General features: G+C 45.0%; 1 protein-coding gene across 3 annotated transcripts; it reads left to right on the top strand.

The window, feature by feature from the left end:
• Nucleotides 1-40: 40 nt before the first annotated feature.
• LOC150057230 (uncharacterized) lies at nt 41-12,741 on the top strand. 3 transcript variants are annotated; one of them, XM_090342371.1, is made up of 5 exons: nt 41-369; nt 7,310-7,436; nt 7,625-7,685; nt 7,973-9,219; nt 11,886-12,741. In XM_090342371.1, exons 1-5 carry the CDS (start codon nt 349-351, stop codon nt 11,900-11,902), a joined length of 1,473 nt encoding a protein of 490 aa, XP_090198497.1. In that variant the 5' UTR covers nt 41-348; the 3' UTR covers nt 11,903-12,741. The 3 variants fall into 3 exon arrangements, with proteins under 3 accessions (XP_090198497.1, XP_090198498.1, XP_090198496.1); XM_090342372.1 differs by having other exon boundaries at nt 8,339-12,741; XM_090342370.1 differs by having other exon boundaries at nt 7,973-12,741.
• Nucleotides 12,742-13,071: the final 330 nt, after the last annotated feature.

Here is a 13,071-nt window from a genome sequence, read left to right as displayed (position 1 = left end):
GGGAAGAGCGGCTTCAGGAGCTGACCAATGAGAAGCGTCCTTGGTAGGAGGCCCCTGGCGAGGGCGGTGGGGCTGTGTCTCCCAAAGGCGCCAGTTTTATTCCCTCTCTGCTGCCCGGTGGCCCAGGAGGTCACAGCCTGGGCTCTGCGGTCCGGAAGCTGAGCTGAGATCCCGAGCGCGGCCTCTCGGGCTCTTCCCTGGACGCCAGCGCCCTCCACCCCGGCCTCGGCCCCGCTGCTGACGTTTCTCCGGGTTAGACTCCCACAGACGTCACGGCCCGGGCTGGTTTCAGAGCCGCCCGCGGGGGTGTGGGGTGCAGTGCCTGTGGATCTCCGCGAGGACAGCGGGATGCGTGGGGAGCGGGAAGTGGTGAGTGCAGACGCTGGTCCCGGTCAGGATCCTGGGCGGGGGGGGGGGGGGGGGGGGGGGGATCCGGAAGTGCAGGGCGGGGCGGGGCGGGGCTGGCAGCGGGCACCTGAGTCCTAGGAGTCCTGCCACCCGGTCCTGGCCCTCCTGTCTGCTCCAGAGGAGGTGAAGTCACCACAGGCTGTGCCGCCGTGGCGGATCCATCCTGGGGAAACTCCCGATTTAATGAGACTCAATTATTTATTTGTGGGTGTGGTGTCCCCAGCCTTCTGTCGTTTCTCCTGGTTTTCTGATCTGTATGCACACATGATCTGTCTCTCTGATAGGTTGCCGTCCTTGTTTTACATGTTGATTGTGTGTGTGTGTGTGTGTGTGTGTGTGTGTGTGTGTGTGCGCGCGCGTGTGTGCGTGTGCATGCGTGCCTGCCTGCCTGTGTGCGTGCTTGCCTGTCTGCCTGTGTTTGTGCGTGCCTGCCTGCCTGCGTGCGTGCCTGCGTGCCTGCGTGCGTGCCTGCCTGCCTGCCTGTGTGCGTGCGTGCGTGCCTGCCTGCGTGCGTGCGTGCCTGCCTGCCTGCCTGTGTGCGTGCGCGCGTGCGCTGTCTTCTAGATTCAGGGCTTGGGTACTGTCCCTGAGCTTAGTCACTCAAGGCTGGCGCTGTACCACTTGTGCTGCGGCAGATTCTTCACATCTCATCTTGAGGAGCTGGGATTTTAGGCCATCTCTGCCTCTGGCAGCAGGCCAGGTGTTGACTTTTGGTTAGGAGTCTTTTGGGGTTTTGTTGTTGTTGCTTTGGTTTTTGCCAGTCCTGGAGCAGAGACTCAGGGCCTGGGCACTGTCCTTGGGCTTTCCTCAGGACTAGCTCTCTAACACTTGCGCCACAGTACCACTGTCGGCTTTTTCTGTGTATGTGCTACCGAGGAAGTGAACCCAGGTCTTCGTGAATGCAGAGCAAGCGTGCTACCAGTAGACCAAGCTCCCAGCCTTACGAGTTTATTTTTTAATTATTATTATTGTTATTATAAACGTGATATGCAGAGGGGTTACTGTTCCATAAGGCCTGAGTGCATTTCTGTTTTAATTTTTTATTGTCTAGGTAATGTAGAGAGGGGTTACAGTTACAATCACCAGGTAGTAGGTGCATTACTTCTTACACATTGATACCCCTACTCACGGTTTTTGTTTCCATTTCCCTCCTCACACCCTCTCCCAGTCATCTTGTTTTCCCCACTTCGCTTTCCTATTTGGAATAAACAAGTATATAAAATGTACCAGGTAACAAAGTCAGATACAGTAACTATGGGATTAACCAAAGGGCAAAACAAAAGTGAAGAGAAATAGCAATGCATTAAAAACGATAAAGCTCTTATTTCCATATCCATGTCCTTTTGGGACACTGTGCCCCTTCCTTGGCTCTCAGTTAACCTCTTTCGCTGCTCTGTATAATTCATTCTCAACATGCTGTCTATTGAATATCACTAATGCATTTATTCACCCTTTTGCCTTTTTCAGTACCCTCCCCCTAACCTGTAAAGACTGATAAAGACAAAAAAAAAAAGGCAGAAAGTATCTTCTTTCCATTTCCTGGAATTCATTTTCATAAATATTATCATATATAATCAGATAGGTGTTGATTTTCCTTTTTGAATTTTGATTCATATTTAATTGTTCTTTTAATAAGATGTGAACACTTAAAAATTAATCACAATTCTGTAATTCTTTTAAGACTATTCCAATTAAGAGACAAAGTATATTAAAAACCAATATCAATGTGTATGTTTCTATAGGAAAACTATTTCAAATATAACACATTTTAGAAGAAGAGATGGAGTTGGACTGTAACTAGTAGTCGAAGGATTAAAACGTTAGGTGGTATCCAGGCATGGGTGTCTCACATCTGTAATCCATGCTACTCAGGAGGCTGAGTAGGATGGATCATAGGTCCAAGCCAGTTTGGAAGAAAAGTCCATGAGATTCTTATTTCCAATTAACAACTTGAGCTGTGACTCAGGATTAAAAACATTCGAGGATTCACTGTGTAGGTGAATCTTTCTACTGTAATCATTCTCTGTATCCAGATTGGCTAGAAGATGAATTATTTTAGGTCTTTTAATAGTCTTTTAAAATAAGTGTTCTGTTTTTGTTGTGTCCTTGTCTAGTTTGCCTATTAGTGTTAACACTGGCTTCATAGAATGAGTGGCACAGTTCCTTCCTTTTTTTTTTTTTTTTGGCCAGTCCTGGGGCTTGAACTCAAGGCCTGAGCACTGTCCTTGGGCTTTTCCCTCAAGGCTAGCACTCTGCCACTTGAGCCACAGCACCATTTCCCGTTTTTTTTGATGTATGTGGTACCAAGGACTGGAACCTGGGTCTTCGCGCATGCTAGACAAACACTCTACCACTAGGCTAAACTTGGGGCACCTTTTCTTTTCTTTTTTTTTGTCATGGGGCTTGAACTCTGGGCCTGGGCTCTGTCTCTGAGCTCTTCAGTTCAAAGCTTTCGTTCTACCACTCGAGCCACAGCACCACTTCTCTCTCCCCCTCCCCTTCTCCCCTTCTCTCCCCCTCGGTCCTCTTCAGTCCCCCTCTCCCTCTTCCTTTCTCTCTCTCTCTCTCTCCCTCCCCCCCTCTCTCCCTTCTCCCTCTCCCTCTCTCTCTCCTCCCTCTCCCTCCCCCTCTCCAGGAATGAGGACCAGACTCAGGGCATTACACTAGCTGGGTAGCTTGCTCTTGCACTGCTCACATGGTGTGGATTGGGAATACCCACCGCTGTCTTGAGCTCCCACTGGGGCTTTCCTCTCACCCACATCAAAACTTCCTCTTACTACTACATCTGGCATCTCCCACCTGAACAGGACATGTGCACTGTGGCAGAGTGTGCCAAGCTCATGAAACTGCAGCTGCTTTTTTCTTTTTTCCTTTCCTCCTTTTTTTCCCAAGGCCAGTCCTGAGATTTAGACTTAGGTCACTGACCCTTAGGTGTTTCACTCAAAGCTTTTGCTCAGCCACTTGAGCCCCCCACCTCTACTTTCACATATTTGCTGGTTCACTGTAGATCAGTGTCTCATGAACTGGCCTTCCTGGCCTACATTTGAACCACAATCATTACATCTCATTGTCCTGGGTAGCTTAGGATCGTTGGTGTGAAGCCCAGCCCCGTGAATCTTCTGTAGCCATCACCCTTTCAGCCACTGTGCTGAGGTCTCTTAAGACACCCAGGACTGAGTTTGGGTCATGTTTACAAAAGCCCCACCTGCTTATGTCTGGAACAGAAGGCCCTCTTCCAGGATGGTACCTCTTCAGCTTTCTGCAATATATGAAGCTAAGTATTGTCTCTCTCTCTCTCTCTCTCTCTCTCTCTCTCTCTCTCTCTCTCTCTCTCTCTCTCCTCTCTCTCTCTCCTCTCTCTCTCTCCTCTCTCTCCTCTCTCTCCTCTCTCTCCTCCCTCTCGTCATGGGGCTTGAACTCTAGGCCTGGGCGCTGTCCCTGATCTCTTCAGCTGAAGGCCACCGCTCTACTGTGTTTGAGCCACAGCACAACTTCCCATATTCTGGTGGTTAATTGGAGATAAGAGTCTCATGCACTTGATGTGAAAGGGTATCAATGTATGTGAATTAATGCACCTTCTATCTGGTAAATATCATGTAACCCTTTTACTAATTACAATAAAAAAAAAGAAAAAAAAAGAGTCTCATGCACTTGAGTGCCAAGGCTGGCTTTGCACTGGGATCCTCAGATCTCAGCCTCCCGAGTAGCTAGGAATTACAGGCATGAGCTGCAGTGATTATCTTGTCTCTTGTATTATGTGTCATGCTGTGATAGTCACTACCCTGCTAGATCAAAACTCTGTGGTAAGGCTCACTGCAAAAATGGGCTTCCTTAGCTAGATCTATCACCTTGATTACTTTTGTTTTTTGTGGGTCATGGGGCTTGAACTCTGGGCCTGAGCACTGTTCCTGAGCTCTTCAGCTCCAGGCTACTGCCCTACCCTTGAGCCAAGCCCTACTTCTCATTTTCTAGAGGTTCATTGGAGATAAGAGTCTCAGGTCCTTTTGTGCCCAGGCTGGCTTTGAACCTTGATCTTCAAATCTCAGCCTCCTGAGTAGCTAGGATTACGGGTGTGGGCCACTGTGCCCGGCTCAGTGGGTGCTATTCTTTTGCTCTTGGGATTCTTTTTTTTTTTTCCTGTTTAGATCAGTATTGTGGCTCAAACTTAGTATCTGGTTGTTGTTCCTGAGTGTTTCACTCAACACTAATGCTCTACCCTTTGGGGTACAGCTTCACGTCAGGCATTATTGGTGATTAATTAAAAATAAAGAAATTGGAGTTGAGAATGGCGCTGTGGCTCAAGTGGTAGATTGCTAGCCTTGAGCTGCAGAGCTCAGGGACAGTGCCTAGGCCCAGAGTTCCCACCACATGACCAATTTAAAAAAAAAGAATCTCAGAGTTTGCTACCCCGGCTGCCTTTGAACTGATCCTCAGATCTCAGCCTCCTGAGTCTTAAGCATTACAGGCTTGAGCCACCAGCACCCAGCCATTTTCTACTTTTTAAATTTTATCCCTGTATGATTACTCACTGGGCAGTATTCTTTCAGGTTTGACCCTTTCAAAAGCAGGTATGAACTTACTCCTGATGAAAACTCCTAAGGTCTTAGTAAGTCTTAATATGTTCCCAACAAGTATGAGGTTAGAGATAACCTGTTTCCTCATTTATTCTGGTGGTGCTGATCTTGGGACCTTTTTTTCCTCCCAATCTTGGACTTGAACTCAGGGCCTGGGCACTGTTTTTGAGTTTTTGCTCAAGTCCAGAACTCTACGACTTCAGCCACAACACCACTTCTGACTTTTTCTGTGTATGTGGTACTGAGGAATCGAACCCAGGGCTTCATGCATGCTAGGCAAGCACTCTACCACTGAGCCACACTTCTAGCTGATGTTGGGGCCTTTTAAGGATGACTTTTCAAAATACTGAAATATACTTGAGAAACATTCACAGTACATTCTCTGGTCATTAAACAGATGGCATATGTTATATAGGACGGGATATTCACACAGAGTGAGAGCCAAGGAGGGTAATCTTAGGAGAAGAACACAAAAATTATGAACTCAAGATGGGACAGGAGTGTAGTCTAGTGGTAGAGTGGTCGTGTAGCATGCATGAAGCCCTGGGTTTGATTCCTCAGTACCACATATACAGAAAAGGCCAGAAATGGTGCTATGGCAGAGCAGTAGCATTGAGAGAAAAAAAAAAAAGTGTCCAAGAACAGTGCCTAGGCCCTGGGTTCAAGCCCTAGGACTGCCCCCCCCCCCCCAACAAAAAGAAGAACTTAAAGAGAATGAGGTATGGATTTGCTTTTTTTTTTGTCATGTTTGCTCCCTTATTGTCTTTTAGATATTAGGTAGAAAAGAGAAATGGAGGGACAGAAGTTGGATAAATGCAGTAATGATACTATAAACTGTTGAAAATAAACTGTACATTTTGTGCATAGGGATGAGGGTTAATGAGGAGACAGCAAGGGAAGGGGTAACATTGTCGAAAAATAAATGTACTCAGTACCTGACTTATGGAACTGTAACCCCTCTGTACATGATTTTTATGCTAGTAAGTTTTCAAAACAGAACCATATGCCAAATGCTAGTGGCTCACATCTTCAGTCTTAGCTCCTGAAGTCAAATGTATCATTTGCCAGTTTACCCATGGTTAACTGAAAGTGTGGTATAGTTTGTAATACATTTTCCTTTGTGTTTGTGAATTAGGGTCAAGGAGCTTAGTTTGTATGTGCAAAATTATCTGGCTTAAGTAGATATTTCTTGAGTATTTTTCAGATATACTTTTGTTTATTAGTGTACTGAACACACAAATCCTTCAATTTAGCTTGTATTGCGGATATTTTTCTTCTTTTCATTCTTTTATCTCCCTTAATTTACATATACTAAACTTTTCTATTCTGGCCATTTATTTTGCAATTGATACTTTTCTTTTTTTGGCTAGGGACTTGAATTCTGGGCCTGGGCGCTGTCCCTGAGCTCTTAAGCTCAAAGTTAGTGCCCTACCCCTTGAGCCACAGCACCACTTCCAGTTTTCTGGTGATTAATTGGAGGCTCATGGACTTTTTAGTGCCAAGGCTGGCAGCTTTGAACTACGATCCTCAGGGGCTTGAACTCAGGGCCTGAACACTGTCCTTGGTCTTTCTCAAGGCTAGAGCTCTACCACTTGAGCCATAGCACCACTTCTGGCTTTTTCTAGGTTTGTGGTACCAAGGAATCGAACCCCAGTCTTCATGTATGCTAGGCAAGCACTTTACCACTAGACTAAACTCCTGGCCCACAAAATTATTTTTGTATATTAGACAAATTCTGTTCTTTTTCCCCCGTTGCATCTTATTCTTCCTAGTTATCCCTTTCTTCCTATCTCAACTTTGAGGCCTGCTAGAATGACAGGTTTGTGGGCAGGAAGAAAAGATAGAAATACTATGTGAGAAGTACTATGGGGAAAATCAGTCTGGTACTAGACTGGGAACCAGTGGCTTATGTCTGTACTCCTAGCTACTCAGAAGGCTAAAATATGAGGATGGCAATTCAAAGCCAGCATAGCACTAGAGTTCCTGAGACTCTTATCTCCAGTTAGCCACCAGAAAACAGGAAGTGGCTTTGTGGCTTAACTGGTAGAGCACTAGCCTTGAGCTGAAGAGCTCAAGAACAGTGCCCAGGCCCAGTCATGACCCACCAATATATATATACACACACACATATATATACACACACATATATACACACATGCACACACATACATATATTATATATACATATTATATCTTTCAGATATACATTATTATATTTTTCAGTTATACATACATATTGTATTATATATATATTATATAGAGAGAGTTTCTTCTTCACTGCTATGACTTTAACTGAATCTTTTGGAATTTTATATGGAATATTATAGAAGACTGTGAACTTTGAAGATGTGGCCATCAATTTTACCCTGGAAGAATGGAATTTACTAAGTCTTCGTCAAAAAAAGCTTTACCGAGAAGTGATATTGGAAACTTTGAGTCACCTGGCCTCTATAGGTAAATATTCTCTTACACTTAAATGGTGAACTGTTCATGCCCTTAGTGAAATGGAACAGAAAAGGGAACATTTGGTTGACCATACTAATCTGAATATATCATGATCCCATTATGCCATGATTAAAATTGGAGTCTTAGTATTTTTTCTGTAGTGTTGAAGGAATCAATGTTTTTTGTTTGCATTTTAGAAAAGAAGCAAGAAAAAGAAAACATTGAAGTTAACTATAAAAATTCCAGAGAAGACACAAGGTAATTACATTAACCAGAGATAGTATTGTTCTCTCAAATATCACAGAGTGATAAGAAATTTTAAAATCAAGCAGAGGATACAAGTGCATACAGATAGAAACTGGTTTGATCTTGCAAAATTTTTTTCTTAAACTACATAGAAGTGGAGCTCCAGAATTAGCAAATTCAGAAATCTGTGAAAAATTCTACCATTAGGAGCATGTAGAGATGCCCGTGAAGACATTTTGTAATGATTTAATACTTTTTTTTTTAAAGTTCTCTGTGTGGTATTTTTTTGTTTTTAATAGAACTCAATTGTTAGAGAGACTGTATGAACATGAGCAGGAAAATCAGTGTGAAGAAGCCTTCCAGCAGAACACAGAGCATGTTATGAATAAGAAAACTCTACCTGGAGTAGCACCCTTCAAAATCCTTGTGTGTGGAGAAACCGTCCTTACTCCTTCACCCATGGCTATACCTTTCAGAGCTCACACAGGACACACAGCCTTTACATGTCAGAAATATGTGGAGAGCCCCAGTGCTCATAAAGAATGTAGGAGAGCCTTCAGGAAATCCCATCAGGGTCAAATTGGCTATAGAATGCACCATGAGGAAAATCTATTTGCAGCTACACAATGTGAAAACTCCTGTAGCCAATCCAGTGTTTTTCACAGATATGAAGAAATCGACACTGAAGTTGAACCCTGCTGTGAACGTCTGCATTGTAGAAGACCCTTCCCTAACTCCACTACCCTTCAGGAGCACAAAAAAAGTATTTCTGGCAAGAAAGCCTATGGATGTAAGCAATGTGGGAAAACCTTCATTTTCTCTAGTTACCTTAAAATACATAAAAGAATTCACACTGGAGAGAAACCCTATAGATGTATACAATGTGGGAAAACATTTACTTTTTCCAGTAGTCTTCGGGGACATGAAAGAACCCACACTGGAGAGAAACCCTATGGATGTAAGCAGTGTGGGAAAGCGTTTGTTTTTCCTTGCAGCCTTAAAAAGCATGAGAGAATTCATAGTGGACAGAAACCCTATGGATGTAAGCAATGTGAGAAAACATTTACTTATCCCTCTGCTCTTCGAGGACATGAAAGAATTCACACTGGAGAAAAGCCCTATATATGTAAGCAATGTGGGAAACCATTCACTTTTTCTAGTGCCCTTCGAAAACATGAACGAAATCACACGGAAGAGAAGCCTTATGGATGTAAACAATGTGGGAAAACCTTCCCTTCCTTTAATTGCCTTAAAACTCATGAAACAATTCACACTGGAGAGAAATTCTATAGGTGTAAGGAATGTGGGAAAACATTTATGCGTCCCAATCATCTTCAGAAACATGGAAGAACTCACACTGGAGAGAAGCCCTATGGATGTAAGCAGTGCGGGAAAACATTCATTTCTAACAGTGACCTTCGAAGACATGAAAGATCTCATACTGGAGAGAAACCCTATGAATGCATTCAATGTGGTAAAACCTTCACCTCCTCTGGTTACCGTAAGATACATGAACGAGTTCACACTGGAGAGAAACCCTATAGATGTAAGCAATGTGGAAATACATTTGCTTTTTCTGGTTCCCTTCAAAAACATGAAAGAATTCACACTGGAGAGAAACCCTATGTATGTAAGCAATGTGGGAAAGCATTTGCTTTTCCCAGTTCCTTTAGAAAACATGAAAGAAATCATACTGCAGAAAAACTCTATGAATCTGAGCAATATGGAAAAGCATTTGTTCTTCCCTGTTATCTGAGTAGTTAAAGTTGTAGAGTTATAGGTAGGAACTTCTGGCTCCTGGTTTGTTTGTTTTTTTGACACAGGATCTCACTATTAGTGTAACTCTGACTGCCTTAGGACTTGTGATTTTCCTTCTTCAAGAGGAGAAGTTGTGGGACTGGGAGTCTGGCCTAGTGGTAGAGTGTTTGCCTCACATGCATGGATTCCATTCTTCAGTACCATGAACACAGAAAAAGCCAGAAGTGGTGCTATATGGCTCAAGTAGTAGAGTGCTAGCCTTGAGAAAGTTCAAGGACAGTAATCAGGCTTTGTTCAAGTCCCAGGACTGAACAAGAACAACAACAACAAAGCTGTTTTCTGTGTATCCTTACGGTGATCATTGCTATCTGGAGTCTGAGATGAGAGCTCATGCACATATTCCCCTTCAGCAATCCAGAAACAGATCCCAGTGATCTGCACCCCAAGTTTTGGGAGAATGTAGGTAGCTGTTTATTTAGGTACAAGCATCTCCCAAGGTCCCCAGCTGGGGATGGGATTCCTGAGATTTCCAGAAAGAAGTGGGCAAATACCAGCAGCCTCCCTGGAAGACACCCCCTGGCAGCTGGATGAGGGGTGGCTGGGAGGTTTGTGGAAGCAATGTGCCTCCATTCTGAGTGCCCCCAGTTGATGTGAGTTTGTGCAGGAGGCAAGACCTTAAATAAAACACAGCTTCTCCTTTGCATAAGCCATCACTACTCCTGTGCAGGGGACAGTAAAAGTGGCTGCCCCAAACCTGCATATTTATCCCCACAGAAGTCTTCACCTAGTACAAATATGGGGTCTGATGAGGTGGCCAAGGGCTTGTAATCCAGAAGGGAGTTCATCCATAGATGCCCACAGAAGGACAGAAAAGCATGGCTTCTGGTACTCATTCTGAACTAAATTCCAAGGTGGCACTGTACCAAGGCCTTGGGCTAGATTCTTTTTTTTTTTTTTTCTTTTTGTTCTTGGTTGTGGAGCTTGAACTCAGGGCTTGGGTGTTGCCCCCGAGCTCTTTCACTCAAGACTATCACTGTAACACTTTGAGCCATAACTCCACTTCTGGTTTTCTGGTTTTAATTGGAGCTAAGAGTGGGAATGTGCTTAGGGAGACCCAAGGCTGTACCCCCTTCCTTCTTTTCTTTTGTCAGGGTACTATTGCTTCCATGCCAACCAAAGTTGCTGCTGCTGAAACATTGTGACCACAGTAGCTTACTTATCAGGATGCTGGCTGGTTCTACTAGACCATGCAGGGCCTGGCCTAGAGGGTCTAACAGCTTAAGTCCTCCTGCATGTGCTTACACTGGGCTCCTGGAACTCTCCTACCTTCTCAAATTAGGCCATGTGCTCCATCCCCTGAAAATTAAGGTTAATTCACTCAATAGTCTTCATGTTAACTCTAAAGCTTGATCTCAAGGCCTTGTGCTGTCTCTTAGGCTTTTATACTCCAGGTGATGCTCTATCACTTGAGCCATACCACTTCTTATTATTGGCTAGTTAATTAGAGATAAGATTCTCATAAACGTTGCTTAGGCTGGTTTTGAACTGTGATTCCCAGATCTCAGCCCCCTGAGTTGCAGGGATTCCAGGCTCGAGTCACCAGTGCTCAACCTAGTCTGCTTTTTGAGGCAAAATCCAAAGCCCACAGAAGTGAACCAGACACAGCTGTGGATTCAGCCCGGGGTCGCCCTGAAGGCTCGGCTTTCCATCTCCCCAGTGCTTTTTTCCTGGCAATCTCAGCCAGATCGCTTTTAGTTTACATATTTATTAATCTGTTCTTCTAGGAACAAGATGGCACCTTAGTCTCTGGGAACACAAAAGCTCCTTTCCTGAGTCATTTTTGGTTCCTGAACCCTGTCTGAACGTTCTGTTCTCCTAGCTACAGTTGTTCTCTGAGTAGGATCATGAGGTACCTGATCCCTGAGAGCAGAGGGCAACAAAGGCAAGGAGTGATACATGCTGACATCCTTGCATGGATGACCAGCCCCAGGACCTCAGAGAAGTGAGCACACACGCTCATGCCAACCAGCTTGCTGCTGTGCCACCTGCCCCTCACACCTGGAGTGTGGGGGCTGTCTTAGGCTCCTAGAGGGAAAATGTACAGTAAAGGCTTCATGGAGAGCAGAGGGAAGGAGGTGTTCTTGGCCACGGAACCACCAGCTGGAGTCTGTAGTCATCAGCCTTCAGTTATATGGTCATAGATGTCAGCTATAAGAGCATGTTGGGAGGGAGCCTTGCTGGAGCCTGGGTGCCATGGTGCTGCTAGCTGGTTCCATGCAGTAGACTGGAGAAGAAAGGTTTGAGGGGGAAAAGTGGGCCAGCCATGGAATTTCTTCTGAGAAATGACTGAATTCCTTTTATTTTTATTGCCCTTCCTGGGCCTTGAACTCAGGGCCAGTGGGTTCTTTTTCACTCTATCACTTTAGCCTCACCTCTTGCTTGGCTTTTTCTTAGTAGTTAATTGGAAATAAAAGAGCCCCATGGACTTCACTGCCCAGACTGGATACAAGCTGCTTTCCTGAAATTGTGCTGAATACCAGCATGAGCCACCAGCAGGTGGTTTGGCTGTGTTGCTTTATGTGCTATACGGAGGGGTCACAGTTTCAAAAGACAGGTAAGGAGTACATTTTGTGTTTTTCGATGGTGTACTGCCTTCCCTTGCTCCCTCCCACTTTGTCCATTGTATCACCATCCAGCAGTTAATTTTCAACATTATATCCAGTGAGTCTAACTGCTTTGGCTTGGATTCTTTTTTTTGTTTTGGTCTTGGGACTTGAACTCTGGGCTTGGGTGTTGTTCCTGAGCTCTTCAGCTCAAGGCTGGTGGTTAATTGGAAATAAGTGTCTCATGGACTTCAGTGCCCAGACTGGCTTTGAACTTCAATCCTCAAATCTCAGCCTCTTGAATAGCTAGGATTACAGGCATGGGCTACTGTGTCCTGCTTTCTTTTGCCAGTCCTAGGGCTTGAAATCAGGGCCTGAGCACTCTCATTGGGCTTTCTCAAAGTTAGAACTCCACCACTTGAGCCCAGCACCACTTCTGGCCTTTTCTATGTATGTGATTCTGAGGAATTGAACCCAGGGCCGTGTGCATGCTAGGCAAGCACTACCACTAGGCCAAACTCCTGGCCCATGCTCTCTGACTTTGAGCCACAGCTCCACTTCTAATTTTCTTCAGGTTAATTGGAGAGAAGTGTCTCATGGACTTTCCTGCCCTGGCTGACTTTGAAACAGGATCTTCAGATCTCAATCACAACAGGATTACAGGCATGAAATCTCAGTGCCTGGCCTGGCATGTTTGTTTTATTTTTGTTTTTGCCAGTCCTGGGCTGGAGCTCAGGGCCTGAGCACTGCCCTTGGACTTTCTCAAGGCTAGAGTTCTACCGTTTGAGCCTCAGCACCACTTCTGGCTTTTTTCTGTGTATTTGGTACCAAGGAACTGAACCCAGATCTTTGTGCATCCTAGGCAAGCACTCTACTACTAGGCCAAACTCCCAGCCCGTTTTTTTTTTTTGTGTGTGTGTGTGTGGGTCATGGGGCTTGAACTTGGCCTGGGCACTGTCCCTGAGCTCTTCTGCTCAAGGCTACTGCCCTACCCCTGGGCGTAGGCGTTGGCCCTGAGCTCTACCCTTTAGCCAAGC

Source organism: Megascapheus bottae, chromosome 11 (genome assembly GCF_031878675.1).
Source record: "Megascapheus bottae isolate mThoBot1 chromosome 11, mThoBot2.hap1, whole genome shotgun sequence".
Lineage (NCBI taxonomy): Eukaryota > Metazoa > Chordata > Mammalia > Rodentia > Geomyidae > Megascapheus > Megascapheus bottae.
The sequence above is the reverse complement of the archived record's forward strand: the minus strand, read 5'-3'. Positions and strand labels throughout refer to the sequence as shown.